Genomic DNA, 21,764 nt, shown 5'->3' with positions numbered 1-21,764 from the left:
GCTTAAGGGTCTTTTCCACCCGGAACGATTCCGCGGTTTTATGATTCACGTTCTTGAGGCAGCGTCTGAGTCACAAAACAGCCTGAAACGCAGGGAATTTAGATCTATTTTTTTGTGTAAAGGGGAGACGCGTATAGCCGCGCAACACGCGTGCGCATGTATGCGGCACGAGTCAACACAGCCGATGTCACGGGCGGCGTGGCCCTTGCCAGCCGCGTACGAGAAAGCCTGTCGGGGGTGGGTGGCGGGGGGGGTGTGCGTGTGTGTGCGTGCGTCACCGGCTGCGAGGCCCCGCTGCGCTCAGGCCCCAGCCGCCATCGCGGCGACAAGCCCCGCTCCGACACTCGCCCCCCACGGGCGGGGCTGCAGGCGCGCGCCCGCCCCGCTGCCGCCAGCCCCCGCCTCGTTCGCATAATCTATGCGCCGGCCTTGTTGGTATGTAGATGTATGCGCATACATTTGCATGCCGATGAGGCCAGGCGAGGAGTGGGTCGCCTTCAAAATGGCGGAGCGGGGCGGGCGAGGTAGCGGCGGTCACGGCAGTTTGGACAAGAGCATCACCCTCCCGCCCGACGAAATCTTCCGCAACCTGGAGAACGCCAAGCGCTTCGCCATAGACATCGGTAACCGGGCGGGAGCGGCGGGGAGCGGGCGATGGGCGAGGAACGGGCGGCGGCTCTCGCCCGCTGCGGGGACTCGCCGGGGGCGGGCGGGCGGGCGGGCCGCCGGGGCGCGGGGCACGCCGGGAAGCGCAGTCCCCTGAGGCGCCCGGGCCGGGGCGGGGAGCCGGGGCCGCACTACAGCTCCCGGCAGGCGCCGCGGCCCGGGGGCGGCGCGGGGCACGGCGGGAGCGGGAGTCCCGCCGGCCGGCGGCGGCGAGGCGGAGACGGGGACCGGCACTACAAGCCCCGGCGTGCCGTCCGCTGCCGCTAACGGGCGGCGGAGGGGACCGGGTTAGGGACAGCCCGGGGCCGTCCTTGGCGGGGGAGAGGCGGCCGCCCGGCGGGGGCAGCGGGCCGTCCTGCCCGCAGGGGAACGGGGCCCGCGCCTCCCCGGCGACCTCGGGCGAGAGGGCGGCGCACCGGCTGCCCTAGGCCCGGCCGGGAGCAGCGCCGCGGATCCCCCCCCGGCCGGCCCCAGCGAGCGGGGGGCTGCGTGCCCTCCTCCCTGCGCCCGAAGCGGGCCTGGAGGAAGGGGGAGGGCTGGGGAGGGCTGCCGTCCCGCCTGCCCGGCAAAGCGGGGGGGCTGCGGGGTTCGGCGTGGGTTGGGGGCCTGTGACAGGAGCTGGCCGCCCTTGCTTCCGCGGTCACCCCCAGAGACGCCTCGTGTCCCCCGCATAAGCCTGAGAACACAACATTCCTGGGCGCACAGCAGTCTGCACCGAGGGACAGCCGGAGTAACACACATCACGGTGACACCTGAGCACCACAGCTCCCCAGCACGGAGCCGCGCTGGTGCGTTGGGCCGTGCTGGGACACAGCTGAGCTAAGCCTGCTAACAATAGTTTCACCTGTGCAGGGATTAGTATTCATTCTGTGGAGATCTGCAAAACCAAAAATGCCAGTTCACACGGTTTGCTTCTCTTTTGCAGTTACTAGGTCAGTGGAACTATTCAGTAGGGAAGCCAGGAGAAAAGTGTTCTCCAGCCACAGGACAATGTGGTACTGGTGCCAGCCTCCATTAGCCCTCTCGTTAACGCTGCTCTGGGTGGCGTAGACTTATGTGTAGTGGGAAGAATATACACGCCATAATATAGGATCTTGTCATATCACAAGTGCACTTAACTCCTTCAGAAGCTACTTGTTTCATGCCTGTTAAAATAACAGCTGGAGTCGGTCCTTGCTGTGGGTCAGAGTAGAATTAGAGTTGTGGGATTAGTTATAAAGCCTAGTTACATGTCTCAGCTGGTGTTCTGAATAGATTTAAGTCTTTAAAAACTGGGATAGGAAGGGGAGAATGTATAAAGCATAGCTTTACATACTATTTATCTGGTGATAAATTAATTGCTGAAGCACCTGTATCACTATCAGTGTTGTACAAACTATGACATTCCAACACAAGGTTCACAATTCCTCTACTTAGAGGTTTGGAAGGAAGCTTTTCCTCATAGCACAGAGCTACTGGGTTTAGTTTTTTTTACAAAAGCTAAGAAAAACCTCACCTTTAAGGAATGAGCTAGCAGAACAGAGTTTGGATTTTGTTTACCAGAAACTTTGAAGCATTTGCTAATACAGTGAAATAAGAACTGAGGTCAGGAAAGCTTTACTGTTTTTGTTACTATAAGTGTCTGTCAATGATCACTCTAAATTGACCTCACTTTAATTTTGCTAGAGAAAGCCTCCTGTTTTTCTCCTACAGGTCGCAAAAATTTACTTGTTTATTTGAGCCCTATGGAAGAGATGAGAGTACTGTTATAAAGGCAAGACTATAAGCACTAGCAATTAGTTTTCACTTGCCCATGCTGCATTTCTTGATTACACTTGTTTATAAGGCAGCAGACCGTAGGGCCACTGAATTATGTTATGATCTAACATTGCTAGGTTCTTATTTACTGTTGGGACTTTAATTTTCACCCAATCGTTGGTCATAATTACTTCCCGTCTTGTACACAGCATGTCAGATCTTTGGCAAGAGGCAAGCAATGCGTGCAGACTTAAATTCAGCTATATGTTAGGCCTGTAGCACTGAGATACACGGACCACCTGACTGCCTTGTGCTCCTGTTCCAAGAGCATGGACGCAGTTAGAAGTGACTTTCTGTACAGACGGGCAGTTACGGTCTGCAGCCCAGGGTACTTTTTATGCTGAGTTAAAATTGAGGGTTTTTCTTCAACAGCCAAAGCAGCTTAGAGGTTTATGAAGCAAACTGATACCTTAATCAGATCCTGATACTCAGGAGTAGTTGAAGAGGCATTTTTCTTTCTGAAGGGGAAAAATATTAAAAGCTTATTTTAACAAAAATAAGGAGGCTTTGACAGCCTCCTACTTTCAGGCTCAAATATCTACTTGATTAAGATACCAGAGGTATCAGAAGCACCATCAGGTACTCCTTTGTCCTAAGGGGAAAAAAAAAAATAATCAGTGAAGTTACTCAGTCTAACTTCATAAAGACACTTTTGCAGGTCAGATGCAGAGACAGCACAGATAGGGCAAGTGCTTAAGTTCTGTTTCAAGATGAGAGTTGGAAGTTGTTTTATTGCCTTGATGTAAGCAGACTCAAGGCCTGAAGAAGGTGATGGGGCTGGTCTGCTCAGACTTACATGTTGGTATTGTCACTAACTAGTATGCCTGAGGAACATCATTCTAAGTGTTCTTTACCTCAAAGCCAAGAATAGTCTTGCAAAATAGTTATTCAGTACATAGAGTCATCTTCTAACCAGCTATGAATTTGTAGCTTCTCCTTGGAAGCAGGTTAAGAATATTTACTTAAGAGTTCCTCAAGAGACAATTTTTGTTTGTGCATATGGCATGCATTGCTCAGTTGTGGCAAACCTACTTATAAAATCCTCTTATAAGCAAGAGATTTGGGGGTTTCTATAAAGAGTTTTCAAACAAGATAAATAACAGGTAGATATATCTCACTATCTATGTGCTAGCCTAGCCAGTTAAGAACTTGCACTTACTCCTGCTCATCTTCAGTCTTCCCCACATCAGTTGGCCATAAGCTCCACTCATGGAGCTTGTCCCACGAGTAGTGCATTTAGAGTTAACTGTGCAAATCAGTTTCCAGACAAGGGTTCTTTGGCTCACTGTGTTATGCGCTTAGTTTAATTATGTCTGGCTGTAGCTGAGGAGATCTTAAAAACCAAGAACTCTTAGGTAAAGCATACATAAACATAAGTTATATTATTTGCTCTAAGGTGAGGCATTAATCGTAACTTGTCATCTTTTTACTAACAGGTGGTTCATTAACTAAATTGGCTTATTATTCAACTGTGCAGCACAAAGTGGCAAGAGTGAGATCCTTTGATCATTCTGGAAAGGTAAGAATTGTGTCATTAATCAGTTGCATGCAGTTGACTGCAGAGTGAAGTACTGGACTGGCTTCTCATAGTAGAATAGAAATTTCATCTGAAACCCATCTAGTAAATTATTCTATGTAAAACTTTATCTAGACCTTTCTTAGAGTTGAAGTATGACCTTCTAATGTCTGTTACTCTGAAGTAAGTTGTCACAGCTGAAATGTTTATTTTAAACACACATTCTAGTATGTACTGGCAACAGCCATCCCTAAGCATTTTTACCGCAGCTCAGATGAGTGTGTGGCTCCTGTTAACAACCCTTTGCTATATTCCAGGGGAAATTAGCTGTTAGCATGGGTTTGGCAATTACTTTTGCTTTGCAAGCTTAATACAGCTCTAGATCTAAATTCACATGTTAATACATCATACATGTTCTCTTTACCGAAAGACTGATTGCAGGGCTTCAGAGTTGTGCAGCCCATGCACAGGCAAACTCAGTACGTTCCTTGACTTCTTGGAAGTGCTTCAATTGCCAGTTAGTGTTTGAAATAATTATTTTCTAGACAGATAAGTATGGTACTTTTGTAAAAACCCGTACTCCCATGTAAACATAACTTTTCTCATACAGAGATATTTCATGCATGTCTAATGCATGGGAGACTTGATTGTATTCTCAGCTTAAGGAGTATTAAGATCTGTTGAAACTATATTCTTTGAAAGTAGCTTGGGATGTTATGTTTTTAATAGCGTTAACAAAGTTTCAAGGCAAAGGAAGTACAGATATTGATGTTCAGTAGTTTAGCATAGAACCTTGTTTCTCGAGGAAGGATTTTGAATGATCTACAAGAAATTCTTTTCTTTTTAAAGGACATAGAAAATGAACCTTTGTACGAAATATCGGTTCAGGAGGAGATTACAGCTCGACTTCACTTCATTAAATTTGAAAACACTTATATTGAAACCTGCCTGGATTTCATCAAAGACCATCTTGTCAATACAGAAACAAAAGTCATCAAAGCTACAGGTGGTGGTGCCTATAAATTCAAAGATCTTATTGAGAAGAAGCTGGGGTTGAAGTAAGTGGAACTATTTAAACTTAGTTATAGGAGTGTATTTCTTCTTTGATGAAATTTTAGTAGGCTAACTTTCCACTTCGCCCATCTGCCCTCAAAAGCCATCTACACCACAAGAGCGAAGCAGCAGCACAACGTGTGTACGCATCTTGGTCAGACCAGGCTGAATCGGCTTGTTAGTGAACATAAGCTGCAAACAGATAACCGTATCGTTGACTGACACAGTAGAGGTGCAGGAGTGGAGCCAACAGACAGGAGCACGGGGTTCAGGAGAAAGCAAAAAGGAGAGCAGGGTATTACCACAGCTTTTTTCTAGAAAGGATCCAACTTGCACCTACTCCATTTTTAAGTTAAATCAACCTCTGTCATGATTACGATAATGGTTTTTACTTTTCACCTCACAACTAGCAGCATTTCAGTGATGGTATCCTGGCTATCAGTAGCATGCTGTGGACACGCTGTTGAACTCTACCAGAGTAGAGATCCAAATACACCAAGCCTACAGTGGTATATAAAATGAAGTAATATTTGAAATAAAGTAGTAAGTAGTTGGTAAATTCATTACTGATGAATTTTAATTGAGAATCTTTGATCAGTTACTGTGATGAGGTGTGTTTAAGCATATCAGTCTTTCTACTTAAAGCCTAAGGATGAAATCCACAAGACAACTTCATTATTAAAAGCCAAAGTGTTGTTGGCAGACGCTTTTTCTTGGATATATCTAATCTCTGTAGTCGCCTAGCCTCTCAAGTTAGAGTTCCAAAAGCTTCTAACATTTTTCCGTGCACACTCAGAAGCAAGTAATTAATATGATATAGTAACTTACTGCATAGCTCCTACCTAAACTTCATGCAGAAGCATAGGCTTGCAGGATACTAAAGGACAGTCTCATGAATTTACAGCCTCATAAATTTGCCGCTCAAAATCTTTATCAAAAACACCATATGCTAAAAAGCTGCTATAAGTATAGATAAAAAAATCATTACTTTACACCACTGTAAAACATTACCTGATATTACTGGGGAAAACTTCGAGGTAGCTCCCATGCTGTAATTCTGTGTAGTACATGCTTCAGTTTCTGAGGTACTGTGTTCAATTTCTTTTATACTACTGTTTCAAATAACTTTCTTCTTCTGATAGGTAGGATTCTGTTAACTGTTTTCCAAACCAGCCTACATCAGTACCTGATTGGCTGTTACTAAGTATCAGTTAATCAAGACAAGGAGGCAATTCCCCCCTTTTCTCATGCGGTGCACCTGGGTTTTGTTTCTTTGTTTTTTATTTGGTAATGACATACTTAGTTGATCCACAGGCCCAGAAAGCAGCACCGTCTCCATCCTCACAAACATAAAGCATTCTGTATTAACTGAGGTGTATATTTCTGCTTTGTTTCTGTGTTTTCAACAAGGCTTATGATTTCCTGTCAGAAATTTAGCATATTTCGTGTAAGAAATTTACCATAAATCAGTAACAATGCATAAGCTATAGATGTCGGCAGAAGTCAGTAAGTGTTAGCTGACGTAACTACATCATTCGTCTTGTCTAAATTATGTATCACGTTCCTAGACTCCATACTCAGGATATATACTGTTGTGAATCCTGTTATTCTTGTGAGAGGTCTTTTTTTCCTGTGTTTGGTAATCCCAGTAGTAGGCTCCTTGCAGTATTTTAATCTGTCATAAACGAGTGCCAAAATGTTGAGGGGAGCCTTTTTTCCTTGACTGGGAAGGAACAGGAAGAGCAATAGAAAATTATTCTGTGTTAGGAAATTGTTTTGTAAGGTTAATTTCCAGATAAGTTTCCTGACCTACTTTATCGCACGGGTGCATATATACTTGTGCTAGCACTAGGGCACTAAAGAGGCAGTGTAAACAAGCAAACGGGAGCAGGATTATTTTTGAAGGACAGGGTGATTAATGTAAGATTAAAGTTACTGTGTAACTACAGTCTAGCCTCGGACGGTGTGTTCTGGCATGGAAGATGAACATCAGAACATATGCAGATGTAGGTTTCATGTTTTAAGAGATCTGGACTTCTGCCATGTGGTGTGGGTTACTATCTCCTGTTTGTAAAGTCTTTGAAAACTACTGTTCTAAAAGCATACTGGCTTATCAATAGGACTGTCAAATTTACGTAAGGATGTTTTTTCTCCCCCTTCCCCTCAGAGTAGATAAAGAAGATGTAATGACCTGCCTAATTAAAGGATGCAACTTCGTGCTAAGGAACATACCCCATGAAGTGTTTGCATACCAGAAAGATTCAGATACAGAGTTCCGATTTCAGACGAACCACCCAAATATTTTCCCTTATTTACTGGTGAATATTGGCTCTGGGGTTTCTATAGTGAAGGTGAGTGGTTGCTAAAGTGTTTTACTGTAGAATTTGATAAAGATGATCTGAAACATCTTACTGGTTTAGATTTGTAGTTGTTTCTTCTTAGGTAATAAAAAGTTTAGAAAGAAAATAATGATTTTTTTTTTTTTTTAATTTCCATTTCTTAGAGTTATGAATGCTTTTCCATTCACTACCGTAGTTTCTTTTTAATCACATTTAATTTGGTGTTTAGAGAAGTTGTTATTTTAACTGATGAGGACGCAGGCTGTCAGATCAGGGTGGTTTTTAATGTTTGTTTGTTTGGGTACACTGTTGAGGGGACCAAATTTGATGTCTATATTTAGGATTATTGGCCAAGAATTAAATACAGAGATTTCAGAAACTGCTTGTGGTGTAAGTATGTGGAACATGTACCTCTGGAGAACTTCTCACCTGATATTTACACAATTAAATACTACTGCCTACACTAATTCCACTGTTCAAAAAAACCCACGTCCTCTCATATCTGACTGTGTGTTTATAGTTATAATAGGACTTTCTAGACAGATCTGCCTTGTTTTATTGACAGGTAGAAACAGAAGACAAATTTGAATGGATCGGAGGGAGCTCAATTGGAGGTGGAACCTTCTGGGGTCTTGGAGCTCTCCTCACAAAAACAAAGGTATCGAGGTGTCAGTTTTAAGGGTTGGGGGATTAAATGAGATGCTAAGAGGAAGCTTGAAATGTTGGAATGCCAAACTATCTGAGTAGGGAGAAATAATTAGTTTAAGTAATGTTTGTATGGGAAACCAGAAGTCCAACATTAGTGTACTAGAAGATGAAAAAAATTACGTCTGTCTCGTGGGGGTTTACCTTTTATTCAAAGAATTGCTGCCGTTGTGCAGAAACAGAACGGGTGGTTCTGCAATGCTCAGGACAATTCTAATACTCTCCATTAGGTGCTTGTGGTCCTAGGCTGTTAGATAACAAGGCTGAGTCCTTGATTTAGGTTCATATTTTTGTTGTTTCTGATGCATAAAAGGAAGCTTTAAATGTAAAAAGATACTGGTAGAATATAGGGACAAAACCAATCAGATGCTCATCGGTGGCAAAATAGTAATCCTACTTGGGACTCAAGGAGTTTGTCAGCAAGGACAAATAATGTCTGTAATGCAGAGAGCAGCTTCCTCAAAGTGGCCTGTTAGTTTTCTGTACTCTTTGTCAACATGAAATGCCTGCCTAGTTCCTGCAATATTATCTGCAGAAGCAAAGCAGAGAGCACCCAATTACTGCGGAATGTCTGGGAGTCGAGAGGAGGAATTCTGTCTCTCTTTGTTGCACATTACGGTTTCAGGGGTTCGTCACTTAAATCCCAAGCTGGTAATCTGCCAGAAAAAGGCCTGATTTAGTACTGCTCTGCCTAACTCGGCTCTTAAATCATGCTAGTTTTTCCTGTCTCAAAGATCCGTGCGGCTTAAATAGGTGTCCCTAAATGTCAGCAGTGTAGAAAAAGCTAGAGTTACATATGCACCAAATAAGAAAATGTCAAAGGGAAGAGCCATACTTGCAATATTTTGTGTGATGCTTTTAAAAAAGAAATCTTAGAACATGACAACGTCTGCTCTTAATTCTCTCCGATTTTGTAGAAGAAGAAATTAGGGTTAACAGACTTATAAATTAAGTATTGGTATAATGCAGATTGCGTGCAATTTTAATTTCATGCATTTCTGCAACAGTAAAGGCAGACGTAGCCTTTTGGTTTTTAAACATTTTTTTTCTTATGCCTCAAGAAGACATAATTCTGTTTGCTCTTAGTTACTGTGTTTCTGACTTCATTCCAAGATAAGAGATGCATGAGGCTTCTGACTATTTTGTATGTGCTGATCCATCTCTAGTTTTCAGGGGAAATTCAACAAATTATTTGCAGATAACTGCAGATAACTGAAGAGGATGGTTGTGCTTTTCATCATTAAAGGAACTCCACTTAAGATCAGTCTGTCTGATAAGATACGGACTCTGGATAAATCCTTGTAATTAGAAATAATGTATCTTTTGCTGGCAGGGTTGATTCTAAGACAAGCCAAAACCCCTGGTTTTGGTCAGTAAAGATGCTGCAGAACTCTGGGTTTATGGGCAAGGTTCTCTGGCTGTCCAGCAAAGTTACAGTAACTCTGCTTCTCATCCTCAGAAATTTGATGAATTGCTGCAACTCGCTTCAAAGGGACAGCACACAAATGTAGACATGCTGGTGAAAGATGTGTATGGAGGCGCCTACCAGACTCTGGGGCTAAGTGGAAATCTGATAGCTAGCAGCTTCGGGAAATCTACTACAGCAGATAAAGGTATTGGTATATAGAAGATCTACCCAAGATTTGCTGTACAGTTAATACTTTATATTGCCCATCAGCATGGATTTGCTGCTTATGCCAGCTTCCTGTGAACACTTAAATGGATGGAAAAATATTTGCCAGCTTCATCAGCATAAACTTATCTGGTCTTATCTATTTCCCTCTGTTAGGCATGCTGGGCTGAGAGGGGCCACGGAGCGCTGCTTGAATTGCTCCAGTTATTTGGAGTTGTTGTTTGAAACTAATGAGGAGAAGTGGTGCGACCATCTCCTCTGGCCCTTGGGAATCTGATGTTTATAATGATCTAACAAGTAGAGCTGGGAAATAACCACCAGTCCTTTTCATGGTCTGGCCCACAAGAGTTTTGCCTGCACAGTATTTTATTGATTAAAAATATTATACAGTACTGTCTTACAAGCAGGCATTCAGATTTTCAGTTTGGGATTGCGTAAGTCTAGGCAAATGACAAAAATAGCTGTCTAGTTAGCCCAATGTTAATTCATTCCTGTGGGAAATATATGTGGCTTTCTTGGTCCAGAAAAGGACCTATGGCAGTGATTTACTATAATTTACAATTTTATTTGGAGTATTATAATAAAAAGCTTGCAGTGCATCTCAGGTCAAGATGGATGGATGAACCGTCATCCGTCGTTCCTAGAGAGAAGAAATGGAGTTCTTGCCATTTGCTGTTGGCTTTTCAAGGAGGTTTCTTTCAAGCAGTATTTCACAGAAGCTTAGTGTTTTTTTCGTGATATCTTTGGCCAAATAAAAGATTGGGGGGGGGGACGACACGATGGACGGACACACCTTTCTTCTACACACACAAAGAGACTGGTCAAACTCCCTATTTTTGTTTCTCCAGCTGTAGGCTGTCTGTTAGAAAACTACAGTTTGAGCATTCTTCAACTGTGTTTAATTTGGTTTACTATTTCTTTCCTTTAAGAATTTTCCAAAGAAGATATGGCAAAAAGTTTACTACATATGATCAGCAATGACATTGGTCAACTTGCCTGCCTCTATGCCAAACTCCATAACTTAGATAAAATATATTTTGGAGGATTCTTTATTCGGGGTCACCCTGTTACTATGCGCACAATAACCTACAGTATCAACTTCTTCTCCAAGGTAATGAAAACAGAGATTTTCCTAATAGCAAAATCACGTGTTTAGTTATCTTTCTAGGTTGTCGGGAGACTTTAATAAACGAATTTGCACTTGTAGTAAGTTTAGAGGGCTGCTGTTTAGGTAGGTAAGGCAGGGCTATAAAGATCTGTTGTGGGAGGGGTAAAATCAATGTGAATTGCCTGGGAGTTCTGTCTGGCCTCTCTTTCTCCCTCCCTCCCTCCCTCTCTCTCTTTATTATTATTTTTTGATTGACAGTCTGTCTTGTAGCTGCCAAGTAATGAGTTTTCCCTATTTTCTTAGATAGCTACCATTGTTATTCAATTCCTCTTGCTGACTTGCATCTATTTCTTTCCACCCCCTAGGCTATGCACTGTGGGATTGTTCTGCTGAGGTAGTTAGCAGTTAGTATCAGTGGGGGGGTTTGTGGTTTGTTGTTTAAAAAAACAAACAAAAACCAACCAAGCTGTAGTTCTTTGCAGGTTTTGAAGCTGTGGAAAATACTGAAGATTTTTCATTAGAAAAACGGTCAAGTCCAAAAACTCACTTAATGGTTGTTACAGGTAGATTAGTCCCTGCACTTTTGCAATTTCATAGAATAGATGACACAACTTTTTTTCTCATTAGTTCTTCAGGCAAGAGACTCCTGTGTGCTGCCTTTTTTCCCCCTTTATTTCACCATTGCAGTCCCTTTCTGTAGAACTTTGTTGGGTTTGAAGAAAACTATTGTAAAACTACAGCTTTAGATTCTTGTAAGAATAGCTTTATCAGCGATTCAAATCCAAATCTCACCGTGAATAGTAGCTGATTTTTACTGTAGCTTACCTCAGTGCCAACTGTTCTTATAGTGGCTGCTGCAGACATAGCTGATTGTCCTTTGGAGAAGGCTGGGTCTCACCCAGCCGTGCCCAGGAAAGCTAAGGGACCCTGCTGCTAGGATGGAGGCTGTTCTTATTCTCCTGAGCTTTTGTGTATTATATTAACAATTAAATTAACTAATTTGACGGGGGAAATGCTTGCCTATGGATAATATGCAGAGTGTCTGTATGTTGTTGAACGTTAAATAGCAGTGTAATGGAATAAAGATAATGAGCGATGTCTTGAACGCGTTGGATGCACAGTGGCACACGCTTACGTTGATGACCTAGAGATCAGGTGACCTTACGTTTCCAGCCTGTTCAAGCAAGAGGAGTTGAATATTCATGGCATGATGCAGTGGTCTTTTCTAGTGAAGGCACTGGCTTCCCTCTGCTTCTGTGGTTGTGCAGGCTTAGAGTACACACCACTTCTGCATGTATTTTTTCCCCAGCTGTTTAATAATTGTGGAATGATGTATGTAAGCAGTTCCTCCTGAAGCTGTGTTTCAGGAGCACCATTAAAGTTACTGAATGTGTTAGAATGTAGCACAAATGAATATTACCATCTTCTAGTTGTTTCTATTAAATTTAAGTGTAAAACTAGTGACAAAGAAGTACATATTAGCCATCAGGGACCATCCAATTGCAATGTTTCATATTGTGGCAGGGAGAGGTTCAGGCATTGTTCCTGAGACATGAAGGCTACCTGGGAGCCATTGGGGCATTTTTAAAAGGAGCTGAACAAGACAGTAAGTACAGCACTGCTATGTTCTGTATATGCTGTGTTCTGAAATGTCAGTGTAATGTCCAAGTTTCTCTTAAGAGGCTGCATGTAAGTTGTTGCCTAAATAAATACATTTGGCACTAATAAACACAGATGCTGGGCTTTGGGTTTATATATTCTGGCAGGGACATCTTAATTTCTCACTGGTTTTCCTGCTCACCTTTGAGAAGCCAGCAGGATTTGGCTCTCTTCTGCATTTCTGCAAAGAGCTGTCGTAACTCTGAATCAGATTGGGGAAATGTGGTTTCGGAGAACTTTCCCCCTCTTTAAGAGGCCAGCTTCTGAATTCAGTTAACGTACTGAAGAAGACCAGCATCTCAAAACTGTGTTGGTTTGAGAGTGAAAAGCCTCGCAGACATTTATGAAGGATGAGACACTCTGTCCAGCATTCTTTGGGTCTAGGGTGCTCTGGTTGAATTCTGCCATTTTTCTTTTCTTTTTCTCTTGTTGATGTACTAGCAAGCCAGTCAGCATATTAGTTACAGTGGAACAGATAGCAAGGTGGTTAATGGTACTTAGTTTTAGTAAATATCAAATATACCTCAGAATAATGGATGTGGAATTCTGTTCATACCCATTTTATAGATATGGGCAAGGAATCAGCTACTGAGGAATTAAAGATGTTGCTTCTGCAGCATGTACTGTACATATGAACTTGATTAAACTTTTTCTCAAATAAAAAAAAATTCTAGAAGTAACGTCAGTGTTTATATGAGACTTACATTGTGCTTTGAGAGTTTCGTAATTATATTTTGTTAATAAAGGTTCTAGATTTAGAAATAAGAAATTGTCTCTCTGATCAGTGATAGTGCTTTGGAGGCATGCTGTTTATAGCCCTTAATGACAAGGAAAGGGGGTTGAAGAAAGAATGATTTTAGAACTTTAATTGTCTTATGTCTCCTTCAGGTTGAAGCTCTTTAGAGCTTGGTAATTCACTGAGTGGTCGAAACATTTCTTTTGGGGGTTAGAGGGAACAATTATGTTTGCTTATAAAGACAAGGGAAGATGGTTTCTGTAGTGAAGCAGCTTCTCTGAAGGGATGCTAACTCTAGACTCACTCACGGGAGTATTTTCAGTTTTATTTTTCAGATTATGTGTCTCTCTGTCTTTCTCTTTTCTAGATCCAAATCAGTATAGCTGGGGAGAGAATTATGCTGGGAGTTCTGGTCTTATGAGCACATCACCTGATGTTTACCCTATGCAGAGATCAAGGAGTGGTACAGTATGTGGTTGTCTTTTCTAGAACGAAGTGCCTTCTCTTAGTAATAGTGATTTGAAAATAGATAATTATTCGCAAGCTAGTTGCTGCTTGCCCTGGGACTCCTGCTTACCGAAAGAAGTGACTAATATGGTGTCTTGTGTCATGTGTGATGTCGTCTTGTCTTGGGCCATGGTTTGATGTAATGTCTCATATAAACAGATTGTGGCTGCTACTTTGTCTTATTCTCCTTCCCCAAAGCTGGGGGGGACACGTTCATCTCTTTTACCCTTTCTCTGAAGTAGCTGGGTTTTGCTATACAGTTGAAATACTGTGCTTCAGAATTTTGAATCTGATGTTCCACTGTCTTTAAGCAGCGTTTATTTACTTCCTATGAGAAGAGAAATATATAATCGGATAGAAGAGCATGAGCCCAGTCACCTCTTAAATACACTGACAAGACAGTAATTCCGATTTCACAGTGAAACTGGCATACAGTAAGCAATCAGAAAGTACGTTAAGGTTGTTAAAATATTCTAATACTGCACCTACTGAAGTGCTTTTGAAAAGGAGCTAGAATAGTGGAGCTCATTGTGTTCTCCTGTCTTCTACCGGTTCGCATGTCAGTGTTTTTCCAGCCCACAATATAACAAGACTTTGCGTACATAAACCAAAGTGGTCAACCTGTGAAAAGATTATTTTTTTTCATGCTGGCAGTGGTACAGGAGTCTCAAACCAGCTGTAACGTACTGTCCACAGTTACTCCGTTTTGAAGTCTTCTATGGCTCGGCACTCACTTTGTTCACGTAAAGTGAAGTCTCTTTGCAACAAGCATAGTTCAGAAATGTCCACTTTTCAGCAATGAAATGAATACTGAAGGCAGTCTTTCTGTAGCAACCACTTTGGTTTATGTACACAAAGTCTTGTTACATTGTGGGCTATAATCTTTACTTAGTCTGAACATTTCTAGGCCATGCAGCGTTCGCAAATGCAATGCGATTAGATAGTTGTATAAAATAAAGATAAACGTGCACAGGTTTTTTTAGATGCAAGAAATAAGGCACACTTTATGTACAGAGCTGTGTAACTATACGTATTTCACATGAATTTAATCTCTATCCTTAGAAATTTGGTCCCAAGGATTGTTTTCACAAGGTGTAAGGAAAGGTTTTGGAGCCTTGATCGGGATTGTAAAAGGAAGGTGTAAAGCAGCGTAGCAACATTGCGTTACAAATAAGCCTGTGCTCAGCTCTTTGTGCTCCTGTCTTTGAACCTGGTAGCCCAGCAGATTTGACAGAAAAGGAAAATAATAAAATGAGGGCCTATAGTAAGTTTTCAACCTGAAACGTGATAATCCCTATCTATACGATGGGCATGGATAAATAATCCATGCAGGAGAGTGGATTATTTATGATGGCATATACTCTGATATAGTGGTCAGCAAATTTGTCAGTCTTAACTGTGGATGGACTTCTGTAGCCCTGTACTAATTTAATTTGTTATGAATCCATTTCCAAGTAAGTTCTAATAAGCCTCTCTCATTTTTCACCTAGTTTGACATGCTCGAAATGGACAGGTTGGAGAGACCGCTTGTTAACCTGCCACTGCTGAAAGACCCATCAACCTATATTCCAGACACTGTTGACCTCACAGATGATGCCCTGGCCAGAAAATACTGGCTCACCTGCTTTGAGGAGGCACTGGATGGGGTAAATGTCACAAACCAGTCATATGTATGAATGGTGCAAATATTTAGCAAATAAATCTTCTGTGGACCAACGCGTTTACCCTACAGAATGTATCTGCTGTGTCAAACCTATTGTGTGTAAGTACGGTTCCTCTTTCCCCTGCTGACAGAGGCATTTGACTTTGTCCCAGTCTCCTAAGGAAGTGCTTGATACCTTCAAAGGCAGAAGTATTCTTCTCCTGTGGTGCTGCCTTTTCTTTTTTTTTTTTTCTTTTATAAGGTGTTTTCAAAGCTTCTCTCTCAAGTGGCACTTACCACCTCTTTATACAGAGAGGCAGGCAGGATGGTTATACAATCAAAGGCCAAAAAGGGAAAGGCCAAAAATACTCACATTGTTCTTACTCTTGGGAGCAGTCCTGCTGCCTTACAGCCGCTTTGGCATTCGAAGAGCATGAGTCAATCAGACATGAGTTATGTTTTCTGCACTGTGACACTGATTCAGTCAGTGCATGCTAGTACTGAGGAGTTGCATATACTTAGTAAGCAAATCCAAATCGGGAACTTCATGAGTGCGTGTCAAGAGGAGAAGGGCTGGGAAAAACACAGGGGCAGCACGCTGACTTGACCTTGCTGTAGCAAAGGAGAAAAGAACACGAGGGGTTGGTGTGGACTGTTAAATTTCTGCCTGTTTTGCCTCATGTGTGTGTGTTTGTTATTTTTTTTCCCCTCCTATAAGTAGTTAGAACTTGTGTTTAATTTCTGAAAGTACAGTCTTGAAAATAAACTTTAAATTTTTGGGGAAGAAAGGAGGTATTTAAAATTATTCTTTAGTGGTTGGAGTAAAGGGAAGCTGGAAGATACTGTGTGGGAGGGACTGGATAGCGTGCAGGCACCGAACAGAGCAGCAGATGGAGGGGTTATTTTTCAGACTGAACTTCAGATCCGTTACGTGGAGGAAGAATTCATTTCCTAACTTCAGTCTGGCCTCATTTCTCTACCAGGTGGCAAAGCGTGCTGCAGCCAGTCAGCCAGACTCTGTTGATGCACCAGAGAGAGCTGAAAAGTTCCGACAGAAATACTGGAATAAGCTCCAGACGCTCAGGCAGCAGCCTTTGTAAGTGTCTTTGTTTTCCCTTTTTCATCACTTGCTGCTTCGGTTCAGCAGAGCGAATTAAAAGCTAACTAAACACTACATGAAAGCTAACTAGGTTATGAAGCAGAGCAAACTGAAAGCTAACTAGGCTGAAGGCTATAGCAAGTTGATGTGCCAAATGTCAGGTCCTCTGCACAGAACTTTTGGATCTCGTATATTGGGATTTAATGGAAAAGTTTTTCTCGGCAGAAAATTCATTATTAAAAATTGTTACATGGTTATTAAAAATGGTAGCATGTTAATTCAAGTATCTAGCTTTGCTCTGAACATTTTCCCTCTCTATTTAAATAAACTGTATAGTAGATTTACCGCTTAGAGACGGTGTTCAGCACATATGGCATGTAAAGGCTTTTAACTTAAGTGGTTGTGTGACGTGCTGACTTATGGAGGACACAGAGGCGAAAACTTTTTCCTGTCTGAAGTACTTGATCTTGTAGTGGGCTTGGCAGTGCTGGGTTAACGGTTGGACTTGATGATCTTAAAGGTCTTTTCCAACCTAAACAATTCTATGATTCTCTCTCTTTTTTTCTTCCCCCCTTCTCCCCTTTTAAAGTGCATATGGTACCTTAACAGTTAGAAGTCTTTTGGATACAAGGGAACACTGTTTAAACGAGTTCAATTTTCCGGATCCCTATTCAAAGGTAAGTTGTTCTTGCTTTCCAGGGTGGACAACATGTAAGTTCAAGACACTTCTTTTTCCATACTTTGAAACTTGGTATAAGTAATGGCTTACAGGGGAGAGGTTAGTAACTGGCTACCTTGCAGCAGTTTTAACCAGTTGGTGGTTGTCACTGGGGAGAAACAGCGATGGGTAATGGGATATAAAGCCTTTGACCTCTAACGTGCTCATGATGAGGGTAATGCTAACCAAAAATATTATCAGCTTAACTTGTCTGATACACCTGGGAAGCGAATTGATGGTGTCAGTCCTGCTCCTGGTGAGTGCGTGGTGTCTGCCACCAGATACCGTGGTGACCTGCTCCTTCAGCGAGGAGGTGTCTCCTTCAGTTCAGAGCTGAGGGAGCTGCACGGAGAAGCCTGCGTTTCCGATTATGGCGTACCTCGCCAGTGACCTGAGAATTTCAGTTTTGAGGACAGTCAGTTTATTTCCCTTTGTACTGAGGCTGCTACTGCAGTCTGGCAGATTTCAGGAATTTTTCTTTTTTTCTCCTCATTCTTATAATTCTCGTCATGGTGTGGAAATAATCTTCAGATGTAAAGCTGTGCGTAGCTATGTAAGTACTGTCCAATAAATGTCAGTTGCAGGCAGTTGTAAAAGACACTTGGCGTTGTTATCTTGCAGAGCAGTTAACGATCTCAGCAGCTCCATGCAAAGTCACCAATGCTGTGAACTGATATTTCTGTGTTCCTTTAGCTACCTTCAAGTGTGTGTGCTTTCCTTTCCTCACCACCACCCCCTCCCCGAAGGAAAGAAAAGGAAGGGGGGTGTTCTCAGAGAGATAGTCATCCTCCCCCCTCATCACTGCCAAAAAAGGCCTGAAAAAAAAAAAAACAAAAAACAAACCTTCACACATTCCCGTACTTGCTGAGGCCAACTGTCCTTAGACCAAACCGTGCTGCTTTCCTACGTACTGCCTCTGGATTGATTGACTGCACAATCTCTAACTCTTAAAAATATATGGTGCCATCGTGCAGCTGTTTACTCTTTGTATTTTATTCTGTAACATAATATGGTCGGGGGAGAGGACATGGGAAGTCGGTATTTCTCAAAAATAACTTTCTGTAGGGCTGATCCTCGCCACTTGTCTGTGCGGGGATATAAATAACAACAGTGCCGGTGTCTGGTTAGAGGCTTTTTCCTGACCCTCGATATATTTCTACAAAGTACGTAGGAAGTTCTCCCTAGCTGTATTGTCAGATGTTACATTCACTCTAAGAAAGAGGTAAAAAAATAAGTGAGGTGGCTTTTACTTATGTTTGCTTTTGGGTAATTCAGACAAGATATTGCCAAGAAAAGATCTTGGTGTAAAGATGGAAGCCAGTATCACTTTTAAATTCTTTTTTAAGATAACTAGCTATGTAACACTGATCTCACTGGAGGCAGAAGCAGAGAAAAAAACTCAAGAGCTTCTGAGCATCTGGGATGATGAAACTCTTGATGCAAAAATCAAAAAAATCTTCTCTGGTTTTTGTAAAGCTCGTAGCGGCGAGGTTCTCGTGGCAATTACCCGGCTTCGATGGATCGTGTTGCTACTAAAAGTTTTTGTGTGTCCACTCTCCCATTCCCCAATCTGCTCAAGATCTATTGCACCTCTAACTTATTAAGAAAAGGAATTCTTGGGCTACAAATCCTGTCCTAGCACTAATGAAACTTTTTATTAGAATCCCAGGAAACTTTTTTCTTGTCGCTACTAAGCATGCTGATAACAGTAACTTGTTGGTCCATTAGAGGCCATGAACGTAGAGGAGAATGCTTGAACGTGGTCTTGGGACTGAGACAACCAATGAGGGGTAAGAAATTTTTGTCTATAAATCCAATGTTTCATGTCTTTCTTACAGGTAAAGCAGAAAGAAAATGGCATAGCCTTAAAATGTTTTCAAAGCGTAATCGAATCTTTGGATTCATTAGGCTGGGAGGAGAGGCAGTTTGCTCTGGTGAAAGGACTTCTTGCGGGGAATGTCTTTGACTGGGGAGCAAAAGCAGTCTCAGAGTAGGTGTTAAATATTTTAAAAGCACCCTTTTAAGATACAGAATATTCAATTGTTCTTTCTTTTTTAAAAAAAATAAAGTGCACCAATCTAACTTTAATTGTAGTTTGTATTTCATCTTAATCAAATGTTGGTTGTTTATTCACAAGCATTGTTGTGGTGCGGGAAAGTTTACATTTCCACCCTTGAAATCTGGCAGACACGTCACTGTGAATGTTTGAATTAAGCGACAGCATATTTAATATTCTGGCTGCTTTGCTTGTAGCGTTGTTATTAGCACTGCTTTGGGGTGTGTGTTGTACTCTGTTCCTAGAATAGGAAATGCGCTATTTTTCTGCAACCTCCCGTTGTCCTGATATCGCAGTATATATTCAGCGGGCTGTGAGTTACATCGGGTGCTCTCTTTTGATGACTAAATACTAATTAGTTTTGATCAACATACATTTCTATCACTATAGGGAGAGCTTTTTTCCTCATACCTTGTCAGCAGCCATGAATTCATTTGAGGATATTAATGCCAACAGTCTTGAAATATTTTTGACTTTTCAATTCTAGGCCTTTCTTTTTGTGGGCCTGGTCATACAGATCCAAGAGCACGGGAGAGGGACGCTGTTTTACAGCTGCCATTCAGCCCTTCCTTCCCCTTTCTGCATCTGGGAGGAGTTTTCCCTCTGATTAAATCAAGTCCATTAAAAACAAGGTGCTTGAAGGCTACGTGGGCGTTCTTGGTCTTGTGTTACTTCTGATCTTGCCCACAACCAGAAACCTAAACTGGCACCAGTTAGAGCCGTTCGTCCATGTGCCACTCGTGTTGTGTAGCTCTCACGAAGGAAGGAACCAAGACGGAGTTAAATGTCACGTAGTCCTAGATTTCAGGAGCTTTAGGAGACGTGGCTGGCCAGCATTCCCCCGATGGTGTGGTAGTTTAGCTGACAGCTTAGAATCCAGCCATCTCGTTAGCTAAAGCCTCATCACACGTAGCCAATAGCAGTAGCTTTTAAAACCTGTATCTGGTTATTTTAATTCCTTTTTTTCCCCACGCAGGTGCAACTTTAAAAAAACTTTTGTAGCCCGATCTTCAAATTAGACTTTGTAAAGCACCGTTTTACCACCCAGATATTTTAGATCGTGACTACATTTTCATGGTGGTCTGCAGACCAAAAGGTTTCTTTTTTGCCTGCAGTCTAATGCCTGCAAACACTTGTGTATTGCTGACGCCTTTTTCTTTTAGCGTAAGAACTCTAATTTAATGTACATCTGAGCCTTTTGTTTTTAACATAAGCACAAAGTATCTGTTTCTCAGTCGCTGGACCTATTCACACTCCCCATTATAACTGATGCAATAAAATTGCTGACCACCTGCTAAAGAAATGTTTGAATTATATTTACGGGAGATGAAGCTGCTTAACTGCGTACCCTTTATTTCTCTTCTGATACAGTGTTCTGGAATCTGAGCCACAATTTGGATTTGAAGAAGCCAAGTCAAAGCTACAAGGTAGAGGGAGATCTGTGGTGGTGGTTGGAAGTGGAGTGTGTTAATGTGAGAGCAGAGGAGAGTGTGAATGTGTTTATTGGGGCAATTCTGCTGCCCGGATGACAAGAAATCATTAGTACCTGCTAGGGTTATCGGAAACAGGCCACGGAGTTTCGGTGGGATGTTCCTGTTTGTGTTCCAAAGGAATCGAAATCTGGAAACCTCCCTCCTTGAACAGAAGTCTTAGCCGCACAGATACTCAGACTAGCTTGCCCATGCTATTTTCCATAGCTGTTCCAATCCTGTCAAGGAGATCGTGTCCTGGGACGTACGACACCATCCATCCTGGGATGAGTCGTTACGATAGCCAGCTTGCATGATTCCATTGCTGTATTATGAAAATTCCATTTCAAGACTGCTGTAATTGAGCTATTCCCATAATTAAGAGCTCAGGAACTCCTTGAATCTACACGTTTAGCGTTCAAAACCTGAGCTCAAATACTTTAATGCTGAAGCATCTGCACAGGGGCACCACCTGCTTTTCATGATGTACAGAAGTACTGCTTGCCCCAAAGAAACGCTAACGTGCTTTTGTCTGTGACACAGAGCGTCCCTGGTTAGAAGACTCCTACAGCCAGTGGCTAGAGCGACTGAAGGTACGACTCCACGGTTGTCACTAACCATTGAGTGATTAAATACATTCATCATAAAATCACCTTATTAATCTTGGGGTTTTAACAGATTTAACAGACCTCTGTTCAGACAACTCAAACTCTGCTAACACAGTACCAGTAATTCAGCAGCCTTACCATAAAGAAAGGAATAAAGGGAATTAGCCTGACGCTTCGTTACTTACCAAGCTTCTTGGCCGAATTCCTTCGGAAACTGCAGCGTTTGGAACGCGGCCGCTGTCAGAGCTGTTCCAAAGCGACCATACCGTGGCCCTTCTGTCCCAGGGCACTTATTTCCATACAGCCAGCCCCATAACTTTGAAACCTTGGGTGCAAATGGCTTGTTCCTCCATCTAAGTACCCAGCCTAAGAGCAACATGGATTTAGGAGCTTGCTGAAAGTAATTAACCTATCAATTAGCAAAGCTTTTTTTGCCCTTGTGATCTCTATTAC

General features: G+C 42.3%; 2 protein-coding genes across 14 annotated transcripts in view; one reads left to right on the top strand and one right to left on the bottom strand.

The window, feature by feature from the left end:
- Positions 1-6,114, bottom strand: part of LOC104008935 (transcription factor HES-5) — a 32,666-nt gene extending 26,552 nt beyond the window's left edge. Inside the window, exon 1 of the mRNA XM_087755092.1 lies at positions 6,044-6,114. The gene's annotated coding sequence lies outside the window, so the exon portion shown is untranslated. The remainder of the gene's footprint in view (positions 1-6,043) is intronic.
- Positions 256-21,764, top strand: part of PANK4 (pantothenate kinase 4 (inactive)) — a 26,676-nt gene continuing 5,167 nt past the window's right edge. For 4 of the 13 annotated variants that reach the window (XR_015704200.1, XR_015704199.1, XR_015704197.1 and 1 more), the window contains exons 1-15: positions 256-623; positions 3,900-3,982; positions 4,829-5,037; positions 7,200-7,383; positions 7,937-8,029; positions 9,536-9,689; positions 10,639-10,820; positions 11,290-11,380; positions 13,580-13,680; positions 15,210-15,365; positions 16,345-16,457; positions 17,050-17,137; positions 19,017-19,168; positions 20,606-20,661; positions 21,247-21,296. Coding sequence is in view for 9 of the 13 variants with exons in the window: in XM_087755082.1 (XP_087611208.1) it covers positions 419-623; positions 3,900-3,982; positions 4,829-5,037; positions 7,200-7,383; positions 7,937-8,029; positions 9,536-9,689; positions 10,639-10,820; positions 11,290-11,380; positions 13,580-13,680; positions 15,210-15,365; positions 16,345-16,457; positions 17,050-17,137; positions 19,017-19,168; positions 20,606-20,661; positions 21,247-21,296 (1,917 nt within the window). In the remaining 4 variants the exon portion in view is untranslated. Of the gene's footprint in view, positions 624-3,899; positions 3,983-4,828; positions 5,038-6,024; positions 6,118-6,933; positions 7,039-7,199; positions 7,384-7,936; positions 8,030-9,535; positions 9,690-10,638; positions 10,821-11,289; positions 11,381-12,341; positions 12,424-13,579; positions 13,681-15,209; positions 15,366-16,344; positions 16,458-17,049; positions 17,138-19,016; positions 19,169-20,605; positions 20,662-21,246; positions 21,297-21,764 lie in introns of those variants that run through there. The other 9 variants (XM_087755082.1, XM_087755080.1, XM_087755081.1 and 6 more) reach the window with 8 other exon arrangements.

The sequence above is a fragment of the Nipponia nippon genome, unplaced genomic scaffold (genome assembly GCF_047370975.1).
Source record: "Nipponia nippon isolate SJK-2023a ecotype South Korea unplaced genomic scaffold, ASM4737097v1 scaffold_19, whole genome shotgun sequence".
In the NCBI taxonomy this organism is placed as follows: Eukaryota; Metazoa; Chordata; class Aves; order Pelecaniformes; family Threskiornithidae; genus Nipponia; species Nipponia nippon.
Note: the sequence above shows the minus strand (reverse complement) of the source record. Positions and strands in the feature narration are given on the sequence as shown.